Source organism: Sycon ciliatum, chromosome 9, assembly GCF_964019385.1.
Source record: "Sycon ciliatum chromosome 9, ocSycCili1.1, whole genome shotgun sequence".
Lineage (NCBI taxonomy): Eukaryota > Metazoa > Porifera > Calcarea > Leucosolenida > Sycettidae > Sycon > Sycon ciliatum.
Genome location: NC_088651.1, coordinates 14,977,628 through 14,992,768, shown reverse-complemented (window position 1 = coordinate 14,992,768; position 15,141 = coordinate 14,977,628). Strand labels below are relative to the sequence as shown.

Sequence of the window (15,141 nt, the reverse complement as noted above, 5' to 3'; positions counted from 1 at the left end):
GAGAGAGAAAGTGAGAGATTTAGAGATTTAGAGAGAGAGCGAGAGAGAGCGAGAGAGCGAGAGAGAGAGAGAGAGAGAGAGAGAGAGAGAGAGAGAGAGAGAGAGAGAGTGAGTGAGTGAGAGAGAGAGAGAGGGGGGGGTTAGAGGGAGAAGTAGAGAGAGGGGGGGGGGAGGGAGGGAGATAGAGAGATAGATAGAGAGATAGAGAGATAGAGAGAGATAGATAGATAGAGATAGAGAGAGAGACACACACAGAGATAGAGAGAGAGGCACACACAGAGACAGAGGGAGGGAGGGAGGGAGAAGGAGAGAGAGACAGAGACACAGAGACACAGAGACAGGGACACACAGAGACAGAGACACAGAGACACAGAGACACAGAGACACAGAGACACAGAGAGATAGTGAGAGAGAGAGGGGTTGAGAGAGAGAGAGAGAGAGAGTAAGGAAGAGAGAACGATTACGATATATACCTCTAGAAAGGGAGATAGGGACACAGATCACAGACAATGGAGAGACAGAGAGTGGCGCAAAAGGGAAGAGAGATCGCTACATCATTACGTAGAGCTCCTACTCCTTTCATAGTGGCACTATAACGAAGGGTCATATTTTCAGCAGCGTATATAGGTTGTTCATCCCTTGGAAAAGCATTTTCACTTTTGCTTTTACGCATTTTTTTATCCTACATGTGGCTGTTCACTATGGCATTGCAGAAGGGGGGGGGGGGGGTTGGTTGTAGGGTTAGCATTGTGTCATGGCACAGCCCTCCAAGATTTACATATAGATAATCCAAAAATCTCTTACACGCATTGTTGCAGATATAGTGGGAGCAACAATATTTGACACCATCGGCGCCCTAAACTCCACAGGCCTTTCCTTTTAACCACTTGACAACCTTCTGGACAATAGTATCTCGGTCTGACATGAAATATGAATGGGGCAGCTCAGGTCACTCATCTAAATCAACTGGATGTTCAAGTGATGTGTTTTTCTTACGTCAGCTCAAGCTGACTTTGACGTCAATTTGTTTTTATTGACTGCAGCACAATGCAAGTATATGGGAAGCAAGTATTTTAATGGCGCGCGGTACCCGAATGTCTGTGGACGTGATATTTGCACATGTGAAGTGAGTACAGGTGGAATTCTGATAATTCGAACCTCAAAATGCCAGGAAAAAACCTCTAATTATCCGGACATTCTAATTATCCAAACATGAACCCACAACACAATATGTATGTCAAAACGCTCTCATTCATGGTCACGCAGAGTTGCGCTATGGACCTTAGACACAGATTTCACGGATACTGAACTGACCGGCACAGTCTGCTCATGCAAGCTGAACTGACCAGCACAGTGCACAGTGAACTTCGAATTACACTTTGCTAACTCTATACGCAACAGTAAAATACCTACTACCCACAGAATTCAACCTCATGGAATACCACGGCATGCTATTTCCACCATAAATACAAACACTAATACTCTTTGGCGCAATTAGCACCAGCGCTCGAAGACCTGTATTGTTCTCTGCTTTGTACCGATTGCCAATAGAGCGGAGTGAACGTTTGTCCCTCCACGGCACCATGTGAGCAACACTTCTGTTCTGAAACCAGGAGAGGCTGCTGTGAAGCATGCGGGATTAAGGTGAAAGGTAAGTAAACAATTTCTACACACCTATTTAAACTCGGATGCAGAGCTAAGTATTAAACTTAAAATGACCGTTTAAGTTTACAAATTATCCATTTTGTCTAACACTAGTGAATATAAGCAGAATACTGTTTATTGAAGATTGCAGACGTGATGCAGCTAAGCATCAGGTCGTTGAATGTCATAATTTTCATCAGTCAGTTCTTTGCTAATTTTTGCACATTATTTTTGACTCAACAGTATCCTGCTTATAATCGTTAGTATTGGACAAAACGGATAACTTGCAAACTCAAGGTTCTCTCTTTTTAACACGCATATCTCCGTGCTTTGTATGGGCATGTGCCAATGGTGAGATTTCACATCGTCACGTCATGCGACTGCATATGTGCAAAAGTAATATTTGAAACAGGAACACAGTCAACTTCAGGGCTCACGGTTGGGATGCCAAAACTCGATTACATGGGAGGACATCTTGAAATCTGATCACCATAGAAATGAGCTCGCGTGACTCGAGCTATGCATGCGGCAGTGGACGCCTACGCGGCGCGGAGCACAGCAAGGACTCGAGAGAGACTTGCAGTGACCTGGTGACTGACAAGAAGAAGTAGAACTGAGGAAGACGGAGACCGGCTGGGGACTTGCGTTTCACTTTGGTTGCCGTTCACTGTCGTTGTTATTGCTTCTTTCTGAGCGAGTGTGTTGCGAGCAGTGCTGGCCTCGTAAGCCGAAGGCTTCAGACAGTTCGTTCGAACGCTGAGTCCTGCGATGAGAAGTCGCGAGTTCTACCGCCGAGTCTTTTATTTGCTGAGAAAGGGATCGACATCTATGTCGTCCGCTGATGCACTGGCGCAGGTGAGGAGAGGTAGAGGACAAGAGCTCCTTGATGGAATGAAGCAAAGACTCACACCGTGTTCTAGTTCGTTATCTCTGTTCTCAGAGCGTTTTGTAAATGCACTTACACGAGTGAAAGAGCCGTGCCACGCTGCTGTGAGAAGTGACGATGGAGAGTTGTGAATTATTTGATTTGCCACTCTGTTTCGTTGCAAGAGGACGAATCAAATGGCTTCGCCGTTGTACTGGTCATGTATTTTTGGTTCGCCATAGCTGCTGAAGCACACAGCAGTAGAGCGCCGATGAGCGAGACAGCAAACGGTGAATAATATTTCAAGAGTTTTTCAGTCACGGAGGAAACATTGCAAAAAACGCCTTGCTGCTGCCTCGCTGGTGTAGTTTCCGCATCGTACAACGCATATGCACGGGCTTCCTTCCTTGTCGTCGCGCACAGGAGTTCGCGTGCGCCCCTGCCGACTTAGCTCACTTCAAAACAGTATAAGGTAGCACAATATTGGCCGATTTTGACAATCGATGGCTCAAAATCTTCAGTAGATACTGAGCTACAGTTTAACCGAAGCGATTTTTTTCTAGATGAAGGGATCACTGTAGAGCATTCACCGACTTTGTGACCATATCTTTAGTTTCCCAGGGCCAAAATCAAAAATTCCTTCGGTTGAGCCCCTAGTTCACATCTTGCCTGGTTCCACCCAAATTTTCAGTGTTGTACTGTCTACCCGTGCTACCTTATTCTATTTTGAAGAGGCATGTTTCGCACTGAAAATGTGCTGCGAGATGGCTAGAGTTTGTGTACAAGGGGTGGTCGAGCTGTGGTCGCGTGACAGTGGACCTGTCGTCGCGTGAGCTGGCCAGAAACAAAATGGCGCCCACGTATTTGTACACAACCGTGAGCCCTGAACTTCGCAGATAACGACTGTGGAATTTAATGGCAATTCGCGAAAAATGACAGAATGTCCATGCCTAGAGCAAAAGTCCCATATAACTGTAATGCATCTTATGAGACTTCGCAAATAAGGACACTTTTCTGATGCCCCGTCGAGTGTCATTATACGCAAAGTTGACTGTAAACATAGACCGATTTTGCCGCAGAGCTTTGGGAACAGCATGAGGGAGGACACAGAGCGTATTTGTTTGCAAAGGGGATTTGTGCCTGTACCAATCCATCCCGCTTTTAACTACGGCCAAACTCATGTTTTTAGAAATTGAGAAAGGACCAAGGAACTACAAGTCACGCTATAATGTCCACTAACACCACCAGTCACTAAACAATCAGCTCATGCGATAGCATTGCACGACACTGACCGACGGAACTGACGCCCTACAACTAACTGGCTAACTTGTAGTTCTTTGGTCCTTTTTCTTTTCTATATATTGATCATTGGCTCTCCATCCGACTCCAAACTCATGTTTATTCTGAAAGCTGGCTGTTGCCCGCAGCAGCGGTTGTAAAGTTCACTCCATCTCTACTCTGGATGCTCAGGAACAAAGTGTTTTGTTATCACTCTTATAAGAAAAAAGCAACACAGGTGGTCACTTGTCACTGGAAACGACAAGCTATTCCTAGCATTATCAGTTTGTCTTTAAATTCTTTATTCTCACAATGGCATCATTGCCAATACGAGTTAGGATTATGAGAAGGTGAGGTGCTGTGAGTGGGGCTCTGGGTTATGCAGTTGGAAAGTAATTCAAGCCAGTTTGAATTTTACAAGTATGGGAAAGGGTGAGCGCTGCAGGAGCAGATTGAGTTAATCAGCAGTGAGTAAATTCCTTTTTTGAAAGCAGGGAGGGAGGGAATATTATTGCGTTTATGTGACCGTTGATGCTAACAGGTCTCATACATTGACTTAAATTGTACCCCACTCATTTCGAAAATGTTCCAACGAGAACTGTGATCTTCACCGTGTTGCAGCATGTGGTATAGACGTAGAAAAGGAGTCGTACACAACCCAAATGAAACCTACTTGGCACACTTCAGTTTTCGCAGACATGCTCTCGATAAGTGATTGTCACTTGTCCATGTGTTTGTTTTTCAAGGTGCTTGCGATCTGGTCTGTACGCACGGAAAGACATGCGTGGTTGGAGGAGCCGGAAAACGTTGCCGATGTAAGTTACTGCACTGGGCGCCTGTTTGGTTATGCTTGTGTGTGTGTGTGTGTGTGTGTGTGTGTGTGTGTGTGTGTGTGTGTATGTGTGTGTATGTGTGTGTATGTGTGTGTGTTTGTGTGTGTATGTGTGTATGTGTGTGTGTGTATGTGTGTGTGTGTGTGTGTGTGTGTATGTGTGTGTGTGTGTGTATGTGTGTGCGTGTGCGTGTGTGTGTGTGTTGGTATGGTTGTGTGTGTGCGCACATGCGCGCATGCACTCACTTGTTTTGTGTTCATCTTGGTGAGTTGTTTGAGGGTATGTCAAATATGGTGAAGTCTTACATATATGCAATCAATTTCCAATCCAGAGATTGCGGGTTCGATTACCGAAGATTATGGCCACACAAACACCTTTACATTATCCTCGAAGCTTCTTCCTGATGTATCTTTCGTAGCGGCGTGTTGATATGTGCGTGAACATCATTAACAGTAAAATGTAGAGCTCTTTACGGTTGAAATTTCTTGTCCAAAATCTAATATTAAACACGGGCGATTGTGTTCATGGTCATGACCTTGCCTGGCCGGGAAGAATATTTTTTAATGGTGAGCTGCAATCTTAGAACACTTTATTTGGAGACAAGAATGCAATAATACTAAACTTAGGAGAAAACACACACTTCAGGCTCTTAGTCAGTATCTTGAGGGCTCTCGCGAGTATACATTCAAGCCTTCTCCCCAGGTTGCCTGTATTTCACCTGACGAGAAGGCTGGAGAGTATACTCATGAAACCTCTCAAGATGTTGACAAAGAGCCGGAAGTTTTTTCTGCCGACAGTACCAGACTCTTAAAAGTTTAACATTTCAGTAAAATGCTAACGGCACCATTCGGCTTTTAGAACTGGCTGTTTATTGACTGTCCTATTTGCAATATGTGTGTTCGCTTGCTGATCATGTGTGGCAGATGTTATGGAGCACTCAACAAACATGTCTCTCGACCCCAGTATCCGCCAGGTGGAAGTAGAGGTTGAGTATTATGACCAATTCCAAAAGGCCTGGTACCCGACGCACAATTTCACGAAAACTCTCAACCCAGTTCCATACTTACTGGTCATGGTGGTGGTGGACGATGGACATGTGGGAACCAATTTCCGATCTCGAGTTAACTTACACACACCTCACCGAAACACTTACTCAATTGTGTCCACGGGAATACCATCAGCTGGTGAGCGTTCAAGTCTGCAATGGCTTTCACTGTTCCTTTTTCTCTATTCTTTCTCGCTCTCTATCTTCCTCTCTTGTACTCTCCCTTCTCCCACTCCCCCCACCCAGTTTTTCTCTTTCTCTTTCTCTCCCTCTCTCTCATTCTCTCTCTCTCTCTCTCTCTCTCTCTCTCTCTCTCTTTCTTCTTGAGGGTTGATACCCGACCGTGTTCGAACCAAAACCGAATTGAAAACACTCAAACAAACTTTTCCTTGTGGGTGTGATTTGTTTGGATCTACTGGCTTATCCATGGTTGTACTTGGGCGTGCGTGTGTGTTTACTGGTTAGATTAAGAATTTTCTATTTTTGCTAAGCATAATGCTGTTCCTGATGCCGTCTGCAGGTGCACAACCCAGGCCATTAAACCTATTGAATAATATTGCAATGAAAATTATGATGTTAAGAAGAGGTTGGTGCGACTTCGGCGACAGTAGGGGAAGAGTGTGTTGCTCCCTATATGGGAGCTCGCGGTCTTCCTGCCGACTTGAATTCTCACTTGACTGACTCACGACTGCTCCCAGAGCACACGAGAAGTCCATTGTACCGTCCACTCGGCAAACCTGCAAGAAAGCACCACTCCCTGCTCAATACACATTGTTTCGGGGAATTCACCCCTAATCAGTTTAGCTTGAGTAGGCTGAGGAAGATAGTGCCTGAGGAGCACCACTTATATAGTGCTCTCCAGGCACAAACATCACCAGGGATCAAACTACGATGACAATTTTAACTCTGCACAAAAAGGTAATAGAAATGGGTAAAAACAATACTTCCTAAGTTTGCTTGTATGTCTTCCATGCCTCCCAGGTTTCCCTAACTACATCTGGGCCACTCAACCTTCAATCTCTCCCCTAGGATACAGCCCTCCACAAGTGGTCGTGCCACTACCAACGCTTCAAGGGTCTCACAGTATTTCCGTTGAATTTGCTGAAAGGGACGAGCAATACTCCGCGGTGGTTAACACGTCAAGAACCAGATTAGAAGGACATGTTAACCTCGCGTCCAGTCGCCATTACAAGTTCCGCATGTCCTCTCAGACGGCTTTTGGAAAGTTTGGCCATGCCGCTTTCTCGATGGATGCATATGTCTACATAGATCGTACGTACAGTTTCCTGTGTGGTAGTGACATATTATTTTTTATTATTAATATTATTTGAAACTCGGATGTTGAGCCATAAATAAATGTGGAAAGGAAAAGGACATAATCCAGTTACAGTGATGGAGAGTTACTCTTAACTCGCATCCATATGTCCTTTTCCTTTCCACATTAATATTATTATTTGTATTTTAGAGGAAGACCAAGGAACTAGACCAAGGAACTACAAGTTACGCTATACTGTCCACTAACACCACCAGTTACTAAACAATCAGCTCATGCGATAACGTTGCACGCCATTGACCGACGGTACTGACGGTACCAACAGTACTGACGCCGGTACTGACGGTACTGACGTCCTACAACTAACAACTAACACCTACCAGTTATGAATACAGAAAACTTTGAAAATCAATTTAGAGATAGACATAGAGAGGGGAGAGGGTGAGAGATAGATAGATCGATAGAGAGAGAGAGAGAGAGAGAGAGAGAGAGAGAGAGAGAGAGTGAGAGAGAGTATGAGAGAGAGCATTATGGTGCCAAACGTGGTGCCTGTTGTGGAATGTTGACAAAGATGCTTGGAACTGATGGGGAGAAGTTAAACAGGCACTAGAGTGCAGACACTAGCCCCAGCGACATCAACATCAGCAAAATTAACACACTATGCCTAGTCTGGGTCCTACTTCCACCAGTGTTAGCTCATTCTTTTCCAGTGCTAACTTTATTGAGGAAACTTTGTATTGGAGGACTCCCCAAAGACTTAGCAAAGTTTTAATGTTATTTCCCTTGGCGGATTATACCGGCAGAAAATATGGCAGAATTTGGTATTTTTCTGTTATGCATGAAACATACCAAACATGCATGAAACATGTTTGGTATGTGGATAAAGATTTGCATGTTTGGTATGTGGATAAAGATTTGGAGCAGAATTCGAGGTACTGTACAAGTCCAAATTTTCGTTTGGAATTAAATTTCGCTACATTCTTTAGGGGGCACGAAAAAACTAAAGTTTTTGTCTGAACGTTCGGGTTGACAGACGTCACTAGACCTCGACTAAAAACGAAGTTTAGCACGTAACAAGCCTGCTGGGGGGGGGGGGGGGAGTGATCTAAGGAAAGATTTCATGGACGAAAATTTGTATTTCTACAGTATAGTTCTCTGTACGGCTGCATGGTTCTGTAAATTTTACTTCTTTCCAGCAGAATTTGCCAAATTTTCACCACCGGCTAGCTGAAGTCCATTTTTGTACGACTGTTTTATTGACTGTAGGTCGTAGTTTTGTTTTTGAATGACTGTTTCATTGGCTGTAGATCAATGCGAGTATCTGGGACATGTTTATAGCAACGGTGACCAGTACCCGAACGTCTGCGGATACGGTACATGCTTATGCCGAGTGAGTGCATTGCCATGAAATATATTCATGACCAGTGAACTGTATGTGATACATACAGGTTAAGAGAAAAGGTTAAAGGGATTTTGGCAACAATTTAGGAATTAGCTACACCACAACTCAGTGATAAGAGCATCGCTGGCCTCAAGTGAAGGTTCCTGGCTCGAGTCCTGGTGGTGACAGTCAGTTTTGCCTTCGGAATTGTATTATTTGTTTCTCTGAACGTGAAATCTCACGCTTTCCATATGAATAGGAGCTGACACTTATATGACTCCTGACTTGATACTCCAGACTGCATAAGAATCTCATAGAATCCACCCCTTGCAAAACCTTCAACAAAGCCCAAGTCCCTGCTTTGTACACTGTTTGTCACCGTTGTTATCGCCTCATCGCACTTCTCTGTACTTTGTCGGGCCTCTTTTTTTCTCTATTTTGTCGTGGCCAATTTGTGAACCAGTTGGAAGCTCTGAATCTATTTGCATGCATAAGCCTGATTTGGCCAAACGGAAAAAAAACTTTGTTGCAAAATGGGTATACTCGTGAGGTCACACCACCAATTGTCCTTCAACACATTGTCATGTAAGAAAATCCCACTGGTTTTCTTTTATCGGGGGTGGGGGGGGGGGGGATTTGTAATTTTAGTCAGATGTGCTGAGCTACTTATGTATTTCCTCTACTATTGTTTACTCCGAACTGAACGCCAATAGAATGGAGTGAATGATTGCCCCAATACACTGCCATGTGGTCAGCTGTTCTGTTCCGAAAACACACGACGTTGTTGTGAAGCATGTGGGATTCGAGGTAAGACCAACTGCACAGGCAGATTTAATTTCCTTTTGGGTGGGGATGACCTACCTCCAAAGAACAGTTGCTCAGGACGCTCAGTCAGTCTCAGCATTGTGCGCTTCAGAGCCGCAAGCTCCACTTCTGCGCCGGGAACAACAGTTCGAGCTGGCGGTTGCAATTAGGAAAGGGATGATTTGTGGAAAAGTTGGCTGCTCCCTACACTGAGCCTCTGGTTTTCCACCAACTTCACACTTTTTTTTAATTGTACACTGGACCAGTTTTATTTCCCATGTTGCAACACTAAGAAAAGAAAAGCAAAGGCAGCCGGTGTGTAATTTGACTGACTCACTAGTAGAATCACTGTTCATACTCTACAAAACCGGTGCAAAGGAGATCTGTCAATACAAGGGAACATTAATACTCGATTACTGTTTCTGTGTGTTTGGTTTTCAAGGTCGCTGTGATTTGAACTGCACGCTGGGAAAACAATGCATGATTTCAGCAGCGGGACCAAGTTGCCAATGTAAGTCAGTGCACATCTGTCATACAGTTCCGTTATGCGTCTGATTCAGTCTGTGCACATGTTTTTTTTGTGGGCGTGTGTGTGTACCGTAGTTCCGTGCATATAAGCCCATGGGCTAATATATGAAATAATGCTTTTCCGGGAAACAATCAGTAATAATGGTTCGTTTTTTAGCCCTGGGCCTATATTCGAATTTTGAAGGCAGCTAGCTGGCACGCAAAAAAGTAGAAGTCCGTGCGCGATTGTCCGCCTACCGTTCGTACCGGTACTGGTAACGTAGTCTGCACTGACATGCTGTACTGTTGGTCAAGAGTCCATGGGGGTCAAGGGTTAACCCTCCACTTTCTTGTTTTCTGGCTCATCAACAAGAACAGCTCTGTACCGGTATTGTGAAAATACACTTGAGAAACGGGTCCGTAACGGTGTTTGGGTCTGTTTATTAGCCCATGGGTCTATAAACGGAGGTGGGCTTATATCCAGATACAGGCCTGTGGGGTTATATGCGCGGGACTACGGTATGTGCGTGTGTGTGTGTGTGTGTGTATGTGTGTGTATTATGTGCACAACTTTACTATATTTCATGTCTTTCGATGTGTTTACTTGCATAGCAATCAAGTGTATCGTGCCGGAAATTGCTAACGGCACAACAAACAACATATACATCATGTATGGTGAAGCACTAGTCTACACATGCAGTAAGGGCACTGCACCACCAAGCGGGACTCGAGCAATCTGTCAAGCAGACGGCACTTTAAGCGCGCTACCCAAATGTGAATGTAAGTTAGTTTGTGTGTAAAATTGCAGTGGAAAGGGAGAAATAGTGAAAGATAAGGGGATAAAAGAGAAAGAGAGATAGAAAGAGAACGTATAATAATGCGCATGTCGTAAGAGACGGGAGCAAGGGCAACTTCCTACCTAAATCTTTCTACCGAATTCCGTGGTAAAGCACTTTTCTACGTTGGATCTTCGTTTTGAAAAAATTTCAGCATTTTCCGGCTTTCTCAATGGCAACGTTCAAGCGTCGCGAAACACAAAGTACACACCACGTCGAAAATGGAAAAAAGCAGTTTCGATTCGTATTAAATGCAGAGGGCCCATGCCCCTCAGCTGCCTACAGTGTCAATGCTAGGGCTGAGAAGGGTAACATTTTCTTCGGGTATCAGGTTCGGAGAGTTTTCCACGGGTAGAACGGGTACCCGATCCGGTAATGTTTTCATGGTAACTCCTCAATGTACCCCATCCCTTACACACTGGGTAGGCATGCGGAGTATTACATGAATTTTGACATGTTCACTGTATATGATGTCATGTGCAACTTCGGGTTTCCGGGTGCTATTCTGTACCCATCCATCCGAGGTCCTCACGGGTAGCACTGGTACCCGACTACCCACACACACCCTAGTAAATGCAATTTCAGCTGGCAGCAGGACCTATCCAGACATTCTCAGTCCTTGTTGGAGTCCAACTCCCGTTTTCAGGTCCCCTTTTCCTAGGGGTGACATTTGCCCATCTGGGAAGTCATGCTGCTAATAGTAGTAGTGGTAGGGTGTGTAAAGGGGGGGGGGGAGGGTGTATGTGTGTGTGTGCGTGTGTGTGTGTGTGTTAGTTGCACAACTGTTTTTATAATGCTTGTGTGTCGATGTGTTTGCTTGTCTAGTAATCAATTGCAATGTGCCGGCAATTGCTAACGGCACCGCCACCAGACAATATGTCAAAAATGGTGAAACGCTGGTCTACACGTGCAATCCTGGTACAGTGCCGCCAAGGGGGAATCAGGCTATCTGTCAGGCAGATGGCTCTTTAAGCCCAATGCCCAAATGTGAATGTAAGTTGGTTCGTGAGTTGATTTCCAGCATCAGTGTGGCATTCGAAATCTGTTTACCATGATCGGTATTTGTCACTCTTGTTATGCCAGGAATGCGTACATCCACAGTGAGAGCATGCATGCTTTCTCCCTTGCACATGTTGAATCCACTAAAGATGGGAGTGATCCGGGTCTTTGGCCATCTGAAAGAGCTATACCTTCCACCATTGCTGTTTCCAGGGTTGCTGCACTTTGCTTTATTGCTTTGATTTTTTTCAACAATCACTACTTCAATTCATTGCATTCCCAACTCATCACAACCACGCGCTCTTCAGCTGAACCATACAGACACCAGCAAGGACACTTCCGTTGAGAGATAATATTGCTCCACGCCTCTAGACAGCTGTTTCGCTCCCTGTCGGAGCTCATCAGCAGAGGATGATAATGATGATAATGGAGGAATGATCATTCTTATACACCAGAAATGGCGCCAGTGCTCGCTTTCCACATAATGCCATATATGCCATTGATATATTATATCAATGGCATATGCAAGCTGCTAAAATGGTAAAGTGTGAGAACAGCGATAAATAATCATAGTACGCGCTCATTGGTGGAGAAACACACTACACAGGCGACGAAAATCTTACGCGGAATACTGATGCCAATGGAAAGTACATGTATGTTGTTTATTATTATGATGTTGCAATGTCCATGTATGCAGGCGAGGTGAGACTCACCGCCAAGATCCCCCAACGCGACAGGCTCAGTTGCCGTTCAGGATTCACACCGACCTGTCCGCCCGTCAACAGGATCGACAGCGGGAGGCCCCACTGATGCCGAAGTCGATGCACACCAGGAAACTTGTAGTCGTGAGTGTGATATTAACAGGTCTAGTAGCAACCACTGACACACGAGAGGCCAGGTCGGTGTGGATAGGTCGGTGTGAATCCTGAACTGCAACTGAGCCTGTCGCGTTGGAGGATCTCGGCGGTGAGTCTCACCTCGCCTGCATACATGGACATTGCAAAATCATAATAATAAACAACATACATGTACTTTCCATTGGCATCATTATTCCGCGTAAGATTTTCGTCGCCTGTGTGGTGTGTTTCTCCACCAATGAGCGCGTACTATGATTATTTATCGCTGTTCTCACACTTTACCATTTTAGCAGCTTGCATATGCCATTGATATATGTGGAAAGCGCGCACTTGCGCCATTTCTGGTGTATAAGAATGATCATTCCTCCATTATCATCTTTATCATCCTCTGCTGATGAGCTCCGACAGGGAGCGAAACAGCCGTCTAGAGGCGTGGAGCAATATTATCTCTCAACGGAAGTGTCCTTGCTGGTGTCTGTATGGTTCGGCTGAAGAGCGCGTGGTTGCGATGAGTTGGGAATGCAATGAATTGAAAATATGGCCGAAAGCTCTGTCGCAATATTTAATCACTACTTCAAGTTCAATAATAAAAAATATTCGATTAGAATTGCGAGCAAGCCGAGAGTATTTGTGTTAAAAACTGATTTCACTTCCAGAGGCGTCAAGGTGTGCTAATGTGTTACAGTGTGGATGTGTGACTATGCTTGTCGTAGGGGAACAGTACAATGTGGATGTGTGACTGTGCTTGCCGTAGGGGAACAGTACAATGTGGATGTGTGACTGTGCTTGCCGTAGGGGAACAGTGCAATGTGGATGTGTGACTGTGCTTGCCGTAGGGGAACAGAACAATGTGGATGTGTGACTGTGCTTGCCGTAGGGGAACAGTACAAAGTGGATGTGTGACTGTGCTTGCGGTAGGGGAACAGTGCAATGTGGATGTGTGACTGTGCTTGTCGTACGGGAACAGTCAACTTTGTGTGTGCATGTGATTACTTGAAGTATATAAGTAAAAAAAACACGTTAAATCTATTGTTTGACCGAGGATTGTCAGCCTCCCCCTCCCCCCCCCCCCCCCCCCCCCTGGTCCATTTTATGATGAGGATTTTTTTTCCTGTCACTGACTAAATCACTCTTTTTTCATGTAGATTTCGTAAAATACGAATACTGTCTTGGTGTAATCCTCCGAAGAACTCCCGATTACCAGGTCTACAGCCACCAAGTTGGCGTGGCGCTGTGCCAATCAGCACATGCTGGCATTTTTAGCAGCAGAGCCTACGACGCGGGATGTGGTTTTGGTGTACTCAACCAACCCATCGTAGCGTGGTTTGGTAGCAGCGCTTCCAATGGTGAATTCATTGACACACTTGAAGATTCGCACCCTCCAAATACTGTAAAGCGCCATGTCGTATGTGAATTCCGTAAGTATTTGATAAGCTTGTAGCCACTTTGTACATGCTTTTTTCATAATATTTTTGTGTACATGATCATTTTTCGTTGAAAATGGTCAATGGATATATTTTTATGAAAAAAATAACCTCAGATGGAGAGCCAAGGTCAAACAAAAGAGAAAGATCAAGAAACTACACATTACGCTATACTGTTCACTAACACCACCAGTTACTAAACAATCAGCTCATGCGATAACATTGCACAACATGGACCAACGGTACTGACGTTCTACAACTAACTGGCTAACAGCTCTAGCAAATCTTGGACGCGCACTCCAACAGCCTTCCAACTCCTTATGTTATTTCTATAACTTAGAACCTTCCAAGTTGGAAGGCTGTTGGGGGCGCAGTGTGCTAGAGCTGTTAGCCAGTTAGTTGTAGAACGTCAGTACCGTTGGTCAGTGTCGTGCAATTTTATCGCATGAGCTGATTGTTTAGTAACTGGTGGTGTTAGTGGACAGTATAGCGTAACTTGTTTGAGCAACGAGTTAATTTGAAACTATACGTTTTGGTCTATCGCTGCTTGTCACCAATTACTAGCCCCCTCCTTCAGTCACTGTTTCTCCTGCGTTCAGTTGGCCCGCACACAAATGCTCGTACTCGTGGCCAGGATACAGCTGCCTTAGTATTACCTACTGTACATATTGGGTATGGACTGCGCTCAGTTTCTTTTCTGGCGGCAGGTCGGTGGAACACTCTTCCTCCAAACTGTCGTCAGGCACAATCTGTTGGTACTTTTGCTCACCTCACAAAGATTCACCTAGGGTTCCCTGTAACAAGGCCATGCCTGTTGGGACTCCCCTAGTCAAATAATAAATACTACTACTACTACTACTACTAACTTGTAGTTCCTTGGTCTTTCTCTTTTGTATAAAAAAAACTTTCGCTTTGGTCCCAACTTCGTCGTGGTCTGGTTGGCCAGTGTAGCCATCATGGTTGACGTAAAACACTGTAAGCTTTTCAGGTTGTTCATAGAAGTCTGTGTTACGGCATTCATATCACTGCATTCGCATTCGCCTGGGCACGCTTAAAGGCCTTTATCAGCTGCGGCAGTTTGCAGGGGATACGTCATGGTGGAATGGCACCCCGCGGCACTTGTCTTCCTCTGCCGAGCCGCGTCCTTGACGTATCCCCTGCAGGGTGGACATCACGAACAATATACCGTCTTTCTAACATCGCCATTCGAACTTGACAATAGAAGCAGCTTTCCGTATGTGCAGTTATATTGAGCAGGGTTCTAGCCAAAGGGGTGGGGGGGGGGGCGCATCGCCCCCCCCCCCCCCCCCCCACTCCGTTTGCGCGCCCCCTGTGAAAACGTGCCGCCCCCCCCCCCCCCCTACTCATTTTCCGCCATTCAACGAAAATACAGTT

General features: G+C 45.2%; 1 protein-coding gene across 1 annotated transcript in view; it reads left to right on the top strand.

Moving 5' to 3' along the window:
• LOC135824721 (uncharacterized) overlaps positions 1–15,141 on the top strand; it is a gene marked incomplete in the record, with an annotated part of 70,651 nt that overhangs the window by 39,858 nt on the left and 15,652 nt on the right. Inside the window, 11 exon segments of the mRNA XM_065337429.1 lie at positions 1,044–1,126; positions 1,552–1,651; positions 4,534–4,602; positions 5,544–5,804; positions 6,647–6,937; positions 8,246–8,328; positions 9,033–9,126; positions 9,566–9,634; positions 10,243–10,410; positions 11,292–11,459; positions 13,468–13,740. Coding sequence (XP_065193501.1) covers positions 1,044–1,126; positions 1,552–1,651; positions 4,534–4,602; positions 5,544–5,804; positions 6,647–6,937; positions 8,246–8,328; positions 9,033–9,126; positions 9,566–9,634; positions 10,243–10,410; positions 11,292–11,459; positions 13,468–13,740 — 1,659 coding nt within the window.